Raw genomic sequence first — 12374 nt, 5'->3', positions numbered from 1 at the left:
TGGGAAGACCTCCTGGAGGAGGTGAGCTCTCAGTAGGGCTTTGAAGGGAGGAAGAGAGCTAGCTTGGCTCATGTGTTGAGGGAGGGCATTCCAGGCCAAGGGGAGGACATGGGCTGGTGGTTGACGGTGGGACAGGAGAGAACTTGGTACAGTGAGGAGGTTAGCAGCAGAAGAATGGAGGGTGCTGGCTGGGCTGTAGAAGGAGAGAAGGGAGGTGAGGTAAGAGGGGGCAAGGTGATGGAGAGCCTTGAAGCTGAGAGTGAGGAGTTTTTGCTTGATTCGCAGGTTGACAGGCAGCCACTGGAGATTTTTGAGAAGTGGAGTAACATGCAGTTACTCTGAGCAGTAGAGTGAAGTATAGACTGAAGTGGGGAGAGACAGGAGGATGGGAGATCAGAAAGGAGGCTGATGCAGTAATCCAGTCGGGATAGGATGAGGGATTGAACCAGCAAAGTAGTGGTTTGGATGAAGAGGACAGAGCAGATCTTCTTGATGCTGTGGAGGTGAGACCGGCAGGTTTTGGTGACAGATCGGATGTGTGGGGTGAACGGGAGAGCAAAGTCGAAGATGACACCAAGGTTGCGGGCTTGTGAGATGGGAATGATGGTAGTGCCGTCTACAGTGACGGGAAAGTCAGGGAGAGGGTAGGGTTTGGGAGGGAAGATAAGGAGTTCAGTCTTGGACATATTGAGTTTTAGATGGTGGGCAGACATCCAGATGGAGATGTCCTGAAGGCAGGAGGATACGAGCCTGGAGGGAGGGAGAGAGAGCAGGGGCAGAGATGTAGATTTGGGTGTCATCAGCGTAGAGATGATAGTTGAAGCCATGAGAGTGAATGAATAGAGTAGAATGAATAGTAGAATTAAGCCCCAACCATACTGTACTAAAACACTTGATAAAATGCAGTAGAAGTAAAAGATATGTTCCCTGCTTGCCGGTTTATTCTAATGTTAGTGATATGCCCAGTGTCTCACAAGAGAACTGGGCCAAGAACCCATGTCTCTTGTCTTGCAGTCTGCCTAGTGGAAATTAGTAACTTAACTGATGATCAAGACAACAATAAATATTGCAGAGCCACTGCATATCCCAAACTAAACTCCTAATCCTTCCTCCCAAATCTTCCTCTCTTCCTAATTTTACCATTACAGTTTTTTTTAAGTACTTAATATGTGCCAGGCACTTCTAAGTGCTGGGGTAGCTACAAGAGAATCAGGTTGGACACAGACCAACTTGGGCCATGGATGGGAGACATTATCTAGACATAAATACAGCCCCAATAGAGCTGGGAGTCATGGTTGACCAGAAGTGAATTGAAGCTCTTTTTAGTGCTCTGGGTTCTGGATAATAATAATGACATTTATTAAGCACTTACTAAAATGACAAACATTGCCCTAAACACTGCAGAAGATTGATGATCATCATTGAATACGCACATGAATAAGAGCTTAGTACAGTGCTCTGCACACAGTGAGCGCTCAATAAGTACGATTGAATATAGAGATACATTTTTAAAACTAATGTCAATAATCGTCAATGGTATTTATTAAGCACTTGCTATGTGCAGAGCATTGTACTTAGTGCTAGGGAGAGTACAATGCAAAAAACTTGGAAGACACAATCTCTGTTTACAAGGAGCTTACACTGTAGTGGAAGATTTCATACTCTAAGGTAATCATTGAAGAAGCAGCGTGGCTCAGTGGGAAGAGCACGGGCTATGGAGTCAGAGGTCACGGGTTTAAATCCCAGCTCCGCCAATTTGTCAGCTGTGTGACTTTGGGCAAATCACTTAACTTCTCTGTGCCTTCGTTACCTCATCTGTAAAATGGGGATTAAGACTGTGAACCCCCCATCGGACAACCTGATCACCTTGTAACCTCCCCAGCACTTAGAACAGTGCTTTGCACATAGTAAGTGCTTAATAAATGCCATTATTATTATTATAAGTGGTTTTGCCAAGCCTTAGGCTGTGTTGGGGGAGAAGTCATCTCTACTTGCCATAGAAGCCAGAGGTTTGGTTTGGAGTTGTCTAATCCTGTGGGAGGCGCCACTTACCTGCTTTATAATCTTGGTCAAGTCTGTTAATATCTCTGTCCTCTCAGTTCCCCCCATCGGCAAAATGGGCATTTAATATCTGTTTTCCCTCCTGCTTAGACCATGAGCACCATGTGGGATTTGATCATCTTGTATCTACCCCAGCACTTAGTACAGTACTTGGCATATAGTAAGCACTTAGATACCACAGTGATTATTTTGTGCCTCTTCAGCCTTGGAGTTCCACTACTTCCCACATATGTTCCTTAGTGTGGCCTAGACCCTATAGGTAGGGTTTGGTAATCAATCAGTGGTGTTTGTAGAGCATTTAATGTGTGCAGAGCCTTGTACTAAGCGCTTGGGAGAGTACTCCCAAGAGTAAGAGAAGCAGCGTGGCTCAGTGGAAAAAGCCCGGGCTTTGGAGTCAGAGGTCATGGGTTCAAATCCCAGCTCCGCCACTTGTCAGCTGTGTGACTTTGGGCGAGTCACTTCACTTTTCTGGGCCTCAGTGACCTCATATGGAAAATGGGGATTAAGACTATGAGCCCCACGGGGGACAATCTGATCACCTTGTATTTCCCCCCAGCACTTAGAACAGTGCTTTGCACACAGTAAGTGCTTAACAAATGCCATCATTATTATGATTATTATGATTATTATTATTACTCTATAACAGATTTGGTAGACATGTTCACACACGAAATTCACAGACTAGAGAAGGGCTGTTGACCATATTAATATCTGTCTTCCCCTCTAGACTGTAAGCTTATTATGGGCAGGGAACGTGTCTGCTAATTCTGTTGTAATGTCATAATAATTATGGTGTCCATTAAGCACTTAGTATGTGCCAGGCACTGTATTGTAATTGATGATGATGATGATGATAGTATTTGTTAAGTGCTTACTATGTGCCATGGACTGTTCTAAGCGCTGGGGTACATACAAGGTTCTCAGGTTGGACACAGTCCCTGTCTCACATGGGACTCACAGTCTCAATCCCCATTTTACAGATGAGGTAACTGAGGCACTGAAAAGTGAAGTGACTTGCTCAAGATCACACAGCAGACAAGTGGCAGGGCGGGGATTAGAATCCAGGTCCTTCTGACTCCCAGGCCTGTGCTCTATCTACTATGCCATGCTGCATCTTGTATCCTCCCAAGCACTTAGAACAGTGCTCTGCACATAGTAAGTGCTCAATAAATCTGATTGATTGACCACACATTGCTTCTTTGCTGCTCTCTATTCCTTGATGTCAGAGTTTTTTTCCTCAAACTCATCCTGGTGTTTTTGCTGTCCACACTCAGTCCTAATGGCTGCCTCATTGAAAATGTCACAGAGAAACACCATTCTTTGGTTACTTGCTCTAATAGTATTGCTTCTAAGTGGTCTCACAGTTTCTTCTAGGTGCCTTTGTTCTCCAGGAGTTTAATTTTTTCATCTGCCTGGGTTTGGATGCCACACTGTGGTATTTTTTTCTATCCCAGGTGAGTGTGGGGAATATAGCAAGAGACAGTCAAACTAGGAGTCAGAGCCTGCAGTAAGGTCCATCGTTCCAGTCTCCTGTCTGCTAATGATGTACTCAGTAAGGTACCACTGTTTGGGTGCATCCAAAGGACCCTTTTTCTCATTGGAAAAGCCAAACACGGTGTGGGGGATTATCAACCAAGGTTTGGCCCATTCTCTAAGCAGCTGGAGGCCATTGCTGCTTAGCTTTCCAGTCTTGTGTGTTCGCCCCTGACTTCTCTCTACATTTCAGCCCCACTGCCCGGACGTGCTCTGCAGTTTCCCATGGCCATCAGCTTGATTAGGAAGACCCGGGATGTCCATTAGTGGGGAAGGTGGAAAACACACCCTAACTGCTCAATAAATGTCAACAACAGTCATGCTTATTCAGTACCTCCTGTATGTTAGGCACTGCACTAACCCAACACAGCAGAAGAGCAGACCCCTATAATAGGAGAAGACCAGGGAAAGGTGAAAATTATTTAAAGAACCCTGTCTGGACCCCACCTAACCCGTTTTGTAAGAGTTTTCCTAGCTCCACCTCTCTCATGATTGGAAGTTGAACGACCCAGCATCTAGTCCCAGCTCTGCCATTTGTCCGCTGTTTGAGCTTGGACATGTCATTTCACTCCTATTTGCCTCAGGTTCCTCTTCTATAAAATATGGCCAACATAACTCTTCTCCTTCCCTCTTTTACTGGGAGACCCTATGGATTAGGGACTATGTCAGGGGTGATGATCTTCAATCTTCTGCAGGGCTTAGGGCAATGTTTGGCATTTTTAGTAAGTGCTTAATAAATGTCATTATTATTATTATTATTATTATTATCCAGAACCCAGAGCACTAAAAAGAGCTCCATTCTGGACCAAATGGAAAGCAGAGTAGCTCAACAACATGCAAAATAACAGTAGCACACTCCAAAAAACCATGCACACCTACACGACAGCATGACAATATGTGTTTGTGTGTGTGTGTGTGTGTGTGTGAGAGAGAGAGAGAGAGAGAGAGAGAGAGAGAGAGAGAGAGAGAGAGAGCATACATACTTATAAACACAGCTGAATCTCTATTGACATCAGTGTACTGCCAGATCATCCTAAACCTCACAATTCTGGCTTTGGAAATGAACCCACTGAATTCAAAGAATATGTGCAAGGACTATCAAATAAGACATTAATATTTCATTTGACCCTTGAAGCCAATTTTCACCCCATGTAACTTCCCGCAATGTTAATGGGAGTTCTGTATGATATGCTGTTCTTTTCAGCAGATATATCACTTGACTCTAATATCTCTGATAATAACTCCATTCTTGAACCTATCCTGACCAGACTGGGCCTTCATTCTACAAGTGTCGGATTTTCACGTAAATGATCATGTTTTCTCCCCCTGGACGAAGTCTTCAAAGAAGCAGAAAGTAGCCCCTGCACATTATCTCAGGAAACCTCCCCACATCCTCTTGGCTTTTCGAAGGAAACAAAGTACTACCATTCAGTGCTCTATTTGGAACCAAGAACTACATCAAAATGTTGGTCCTGGAGAACAGAGCTGGAGGGACTTTGCAATAACTTTTGCCTATCCCTGCTGGGCAGTGGTGGACTGGAACCTTGGCTGCAGCTCACTACCCAGCCCTCCCTCTACGTGATTAAAGTTCAAGCAGAATCCCATTTTCCACATTCAAACCAGGGCCAAAAGGGATATTTCCGCGGTTCCTCCAGCCCTGGCAGTTCTTCTGGGAGTCATCGGCTGGATTCTCACAAAACCTCCTTTTCCTTCAAGTTCACTCTGTTGTAGAATCTGAGAATATTATAGCATTCTTACTTGCGCTCTTACCACAGGGCTGTATTTATAGCCTAATTTATAAATTCTTATTACACACCCCATAAAATCTGTCATGAGCTGGAACTTGAGAAATGAAAAAAAATATTCCTGAGTGTGTTAAAGTCATGGAGGTGCAATAAAACAAGTCACTTTCCTGATTTCAGGCCTCTTTCCCACTTGTTTATCGTTTAGAATTTGCTCCACTTTGGAAAAAAAATGTTTCTGATTACCTCGGCTGGGCCCCTTCCATAATATTGAACCAAACATGGAGATGTTTCACATACAATTCCAGTATGAGCCCATCTCATTCCTACACTACTTTGCAGACACTGAGCTGCCAATGTAAAGCAAAAATGGAATTCTCTTTGAACGTTGTAAGAGTTGAAAATATCCCCAATAACGATTCACTATTCATTTTAGTAAATTAACCCTAAAGCCGTTTTTTTCTGTGAGGTAAAGGTCTTAATACCCAGCATTCATTCATTCAATCATATTTACTGAGTGCTTACTGAGTGCATAGCACTGTACTAAGTGCTGTGCTTGGGAAGTACAATTAAGCAATAAAGAGAGAGGCAATCCCTTTATTCATCATCATCAGCAGCAGCATTGACTGGACACATACTTGTGCAGAGCACTGTACTAAGAGTTTGAGAGAGTACAATAAAGTAAATAGACATGACCCCTGTCTGCAAGGATCTTACAATATATTGTGTGCAAAACACTATACCAAGCACTTGAGAGAGTACACTAGAGTGAATAGACATGAACCCTGCCCTCAAGGAACTTACTGTGTGCAGAGCACTGAACTAAATGGTTGGGAAAGTCCAATAGAGTTAGTTGACACCATCCCTGCCCTTGGGGAATTTACAACCTAGTCAGGGAGACACCCAGTTACACAAAATTTGCCAATAGGAGGAGGAAGGGAAAGGGGGGTGTACTTGAGTAAGTGTTTAGATAACGGGATGCGTAAGGTACAGAAGTGCTGCGGGAGGTTGTGAGGATCCAATTGTGTAGGTGATATACACCTACACCTTAAGGAACAACCCTTTATTAATACAAGTGACTGGTTTTGGGAGTGCATAATTCAAAAGAACCTCCTCATTGTGGGTCTCTGACTACTAGGTTGGATCAAGTTTCTTTTGTTAGAAACCAATGTTGTCAATCCATTAAGCAATCAATCCTGACTCCTTGAAATCTTTTCCTGGAAAATGGAAACTCATTAAGCCCCTGCTATCCACGGGGATGGCACCAACATATGCCTGTAGTGGACTTCTTATGTGCAAATCACAGATGTCTCTGGAGAGGTGCCGTCCTCCAAGAATTCTGAAAACAATCTCAAGGCCCGAATTCCTCTCGTGTTGAATGTGTTGTGATAGGTACTCTATCAGCTGTCCAGTAAATGTGATGGATTGTCTAATTAACTCTTGATCAGCATCAGTATTTAAACATGTTACCTACTGAACCTGATGGCAGTTTATGACTTTCATGTGGCATCTACATCTAATCATTCCTTGGACAATAATGATTTAAGTTTCTTGAGCCTGTCAGTCATTTTGTCTTCTAAATTATTATACCATTGAGCCTCTCAATTCATAAAGGCAGTTCCCGGAGGATTACTTAAACTCATTCTTAGTATATACGAATCACGTGAACGTATTTGGGTCAATTACAAGCATTGTCCGTTTTCTAGGTTTTCCATTGATCGACACACTGACCTTGAGAGACAATTCAACATTAATGCAGAAGATGGAAGAGTCACGTTGGCAACGGCTCTAGATCGAGAAACCAACATGTGGCACAACATCACAGTCATAGCTACTGAGATCCGTAAGTGTCCTGGCTTTCTACATCTGTGTGTGTGTGTGTGTGTGTGTGTGTGTGTGTTTGTGTAGGGAAATTTTGTAAATCGTGGAATGCAAAACTTTAAGAAGCTTTCTAGGAAAGTACTCTACATTTGCTAATGACAGTAGTAAGCTTTAATGGAAGATCTTGGAAAGAGGATTTTCCTCCCCATTTTGCTCCAGTCACCAAAAATGAGTCATTTTAGACATGTAAGTTATTTAAGTATTGTCGTATTAGGTTTATATACCCTATGCTTCTCGAAGTTCTATTCAGGTGAGTAAAATGCCTTGTGACCCTCTAAATAACTTGACCTTCAATAAGAAATACTCTACTCTGCCCTAAAGAGAACCCAGCGTTTCTCCATCTCTTACTAGTAATAAACCACGTTTTAGTTAATGTCTCGTTCTCTAAGACATGCAATGCTGTCATCCGGATACACCTCACTGAATCCCTGAGTAAGAATTCTCTAAAACAAAGGCAAAAGTGATATTTGAAACATATGTAATCATGGGTTGGGAAAGCATCGGCTCAGCCTTTCATTCATGAAGAGAGATCCAAGTCATAGTGAACCAACTGAAGGCTCTCAAAATGGATCAGATGAGAATACAGAAAGATTCACATTCATCTTGAAGAAATCCTTCATTGTCTTTGTTTCAATGTGCCTGGCTTACACAGTGGTCTTTGTAGTTGAAGTTGTTCCAATCCGACTTTAACTGGTAATCTTTTAACAACACGGCTCAGTTGGATAAGTTGGATAAGGTGAATATGTAAAAGCAACAACCTGAGCTCCGAAAAGAGACACTGTTGTAGCCTATAAAAAACAAGTTTGAACGACTTCCTATTGTATTCTCTGCCCACTATTTGTGAATAGTTTTGATCTGTCCATCTTTCTCTGAGCTCTGTGAAGGCAGGGAATGGGTGTCTTGATGCTCTTGTACTCTCCCAAATGCTGAGAATAGAGCTTCACACTCAATAGAAACCACCAATTGAAGGAGGAATTGTTAAAAGAGCAGCGGTTTGTAGAACAAAGAGTAACACAGATTAAATTTTACCCCTTTGCTCCCCCAAAAGATATTAAGAAAGTTAATTTGTTTTCACAAAGTGGGAATGGAAATGCTGTTACCTGTCCACTAACATTAAATTCACTTCACAGAGGCTGTGAGTTCCCCGGCTACTTAGATGGAAATAGATCTCTTCTGCCATCACCGAACTGTGTAAATCTCATTATCACTATTGGGATTTAGATGCACGTGTGTTAACAGACAATTAAAGCCCTATCGTTGATACTCGCTATCCCCAAATCCATGGCTTCTTTTCCCCACATTGAACTCCCCACCTGTACCCACCTCGGATGTGACAACCAATGTGTTAACAGAGCTCTCGGCTGCTTACAAATGCCCACTCCTACGTGGGAGAATGAGAGGTTTCGGAAGGGTATAAAATATTTCCTATAAGAACGTGAACAGCAAGCCAGTAGCATGTGGCTGGCCATCCAAATTGGTTTCTGAACAGGAAGCATATAATTGACTCTAAAATATATTCCCTGGAGTTAGAGATAATACATTACTATGGCCCACCAGTGTGCTTTGTGTGCAATAATGCAAACAATGCTTTCCAGTTAAATAGTGTTAAATCTTGGAGAGAAACACCAGTTTGATAGCCCTGAAGGAGTGCTTAATCTTGGCACAAAGCCTGAATGCTGCAACCATTGTTTTAGCCAGTCTAGGTTATAGGAGAGGAAAGATGTCTGTAAGTGTGGGCTATAACTCCAGTTTGGCATTCAATCCAGCAAAGAAATGCTGCCATCAGCCTTGAGGAGAACTCTGAAGTCCAAGTGAATGGAGACTTGGTCTGGGGAGATTTCCTCTTCCACTGCCAGTGCTTAGTTCAGTACTTGGCACATAGTGTGCTTTTAGCTAACGACACAATTATTATGCATTGTCCAGAACGCAGATCAATCAATCAATCAATCAATCGTATTTATTGAGCGCTTACTATGTGCAGAGCACTGTACTAAGCGCTTGGGAAGTACAAATTGGCATCACATAGAGACAGTCCCTACCCGATAGTGGGCTCACAGTCTAAAAGGGGGAGACAGAGAACAGAACCAAACATACCAACAAAATAAAATAAGTAGGATAGAAATGTACAAGTAAAATAAATAAATAAATAAATAAACAGAGTAATAAATATGTACAACCATATATACATATATACAGGTGCTGTGGGGAGGGGAAGGCGGTAAGGCGGGGGGATGGAGAGGGGGACGAGGGGGAGAGGAAAGAAGGGGCTCAATCTGGGAAGGCCTCCTGGAGGAGGTGAGCTCTCAGCAGGGCCTTGAAGGGAGGAAGAGAGCTAGCTTGGCGGATGGGCAGAGGGAGGGCATTCCAGGCCCGGGGGATGACGTGGGCCGGGGGTCGATGGCGGGACAGGCGAGAGCGAGGTACAGTGAGGAGATTAGTGGTGGAGGAGCGGAGGGTGCGGGCTGGGCAGTAGAAGGAGAGAAGGGAGGTGAGGTAGGAGGGGGCGAGGTGATGGAGAGCCTTGAAGCCCAGGGTGAGGAGTTTCTGCCTGATGCGCAGATTGATCGGTAGCCATTGGAGGTTTTTGAGGAGGGGAGTGATATGTCCAGAGCGTTTCTGGACAAAGATAATCCGGGCAGCAGCATGAAGTATGGATTGAAGTGGAGAGAGACACGAGGATGGGAGATCAGAGAGAAGGCTAGTGCAGTAGTCCAGACGGGATAGGATGAGAGCTTGAATTAGCAGGGTAGCGGTTTGGATGGAGAGGAAAGGGCGGATCTTGGCAATGTTGCGGAGCTGAGACCGGCAGGTTTTGGTGACGGCTTGGATGTGAGGGGTGAATGAGAGAGCGGAGTCGAGGATGACACCAAGGTTGCGGGCTTGTGAGACGGGAAGGATGGTAGTGCCGTCAACAGAGATGGGAAAGTCAGGGAGAGGACAAGGTTTGGGAGGGAAGACAAGGAGCTCAGTCTTCGACATGTTGAGCTTTAGGTGGCGGGCGGACATCCAGATGGAGATGTCCTGAAGGCAGGAGGAGATGCGAGCCTGGAGGGAGGGGGAGAGAGCAGGGGCAGAGATGTAGATCTGGGTGTCATCAGCGTAGAGGTGATAGTTGAAGCCGTGGGAGCGAATGAGGTCACCAAGGGAGTGAGTGTAGATTGAGAACAGAAGGGGACCAAGCACTGAACCTTGGGGAACTCCCACAGTAAGAGGATGGGAGGGGGAGGAGGAGCCTGCAAAAGAGACTGAGAAAGAACGACCGGAGAGATAAGAGGAGAACCAGGAGAGGACGGAGTCTGTGAAGCCAAGGTCAGATAACGTGTTGAGGAGAAGGGGGTGGTCCACAGTGTCAAAGGCAGCTGAGAGGTCGAGGAGGATTAGGACAGAGTATGAGCCGTTGGATTTGGCAAGCAGGAGGTCATTGGTGACCATTGAGAGCGCAGTTTCCGTGGAATGAAGGGGACGGAAGCCAGACTGGAGGGGGTCGAGGAGAGAGTTGTTGTTGAGGAATTCTAGGCAGCGCGTGTAGACAACTCGTTCAAGGAGTTTGGAAAGGAATGGTAGGAGGGATATGGGACGATAACTAGAAGGTGAGGTGGGGTCAAGAGAGGGTTTTTTTTAGGATGGGAGAGACATGGGCATGTTTGAAGGCAGAGGGGAAGGAACCAGTGGAGAGTGAGCGGTTGAAGATGGAAGTTAAGGAGGGGAGAAGGGATGGAGCGAGAGATTTCATAAGATGAGAGGGAATGGGGTCAGAAGCACAGGTGGCCGGAGTAGCACTTGAGAGGAGGGAGGAGAGTTCCTCTGAGGATACCACTGGGAAGGATGGGAGAGTAGCAGAGAATGTTGAGAGCCGGGGGGTTGGAGAAAGGGGGGAAGAGACTTTGGGGAGGTCGGACCTGATGGATTTAATTTTGTTAATGAAGTAGGAGGCCAGATCGTTGGGGGTGAGGGAAGGAGGAGGGGGAGGAACCGGGGGCCTGAGAAGGGAGTTGAATGTACGGAAGAGCTGGCGGGGGTGATGGGCATGGGTGTCAATAAGGGAGGAGAAATAGTTTTGTCTGGCAGAAGAGAGGGCTGAGTTAAGGCAGGAAAGGATAAACTTGAAGTGAACGAGGTTGGCATGGTGTTTAGACTTTCGCCAGCAGCGTTCGGCAGCTCGAGCATAAGAGCGAAGGAGGCGGACAGTGGCAGTGATCCAGGGCTGTGGGTTAGTGGTGCGAGAGCGGCCAAGGGAAAGGGGAGCGAGCGAGTCTAGCTGAGTAGAAAGGGTAGAGTTGAGAGCAGTAATCTGATCATCAAGACTGGGTAGAGAGGAGAGGGCGGCGAGGTGGGGTGTGAGGCAGGTGGAGATCTGGAATGGCGCGTCTCATAAAAAGCAGTTTTATATGCCATGGACATTTATGTCATTTATGTCATTATTGTAGAGAAAGTCTCGACCGGATTCTAAGGTGTGAAGAGAAACAAACTACTTACCCTTGGTCATGTTTGTTTCCTAATACAGTGCCTACCCGGGTTTATAGAATGGCTTCAATCCCACTTGTTCCAGAATCACCAGCCCAGGACAGTCTCCCATAAATCAATTTCCTATTTATCCTACCTCATGAACCCCTCATAGTTTCCTCATCTGGCATCTGGCTTAATGCCAGAAGATGAGGAGGTTACTTAATAATAATAATAATAGTAATAATAACAATAATGGTATTTGTTAAGCACTTACTATGTTCAAAGCACTGTTCTAAGCACTGGGGGGACACAAGGTGATCAGGTTGTCCCATGTGGGGCTCACAGTCTTAATCCCCATTTTACAGATGAAGGAACTGAGGCACAGAGAAGTTAAGTGACTTGCCCACAGTCACACAGCTGAGAATTGGCAGAGCCAGGATTTGAACCCCTGATCTCTGACTCCAAAGCCCATGCTCTTTCCACTGAGCCACGCTGCTACTTAAAAATCCAAAGGGTAAAACTGAAAATGAAAGGGGGGCTGGAATGGATGGAATTTTACATTAGCATACCTCATGTTTATGGCTGATATTCTTCTAGACTGTGAGCCCACTGTTGGGTAGGGACTGTCTCTATATGTTGCCAACTTGTACTTTCCAAGCGCTTAGTACAGTGCTCTGCACACAGTAAGTGCTCAATAAATACAATTGAATG

General features: G+C 44.9%; 1 protein-coding gene across 1 annotated transcript in view; it reads left to right on the top strand.

The window, feature by feature from the left end:
- Positions 1-12374, top strand: part of CDH8 (cadherin 8) — a 429973-nt gene that overhangs the window by 273188 nt on the left and 144411 nt on the right. Inside the window, exon 8 of the mRNA XM_038740092.1 lies at positions 7043-7179. Coding sequence (XP_038596020.1) covers positions 7043-7179 — 137 coding nt within the window. The remainder of the gene's footprint in view (positions 1-7042; positions 7180-12374) is intronic.

This window comes from Tachyglossus aculeatus, chromosome X1 (assembly GCF_015852505.1).
Source record: "Tachyglossus aculeatus isolate mTacAcu1 chromosome X1, mTacAcu1.pri, whole genome shotgun sequence".
Lineage (NCBI taxonomy): Eukaryota > Metazoa > Chordata > Mammalia > Monotremata > Tachyglossidae > Tachyglossus > Tachyglossus aculeatus.
Note: the sequence above shows the minus strand (reverse complement) of the source record. Positions and strands in the feature narration are given on the sequence as shown.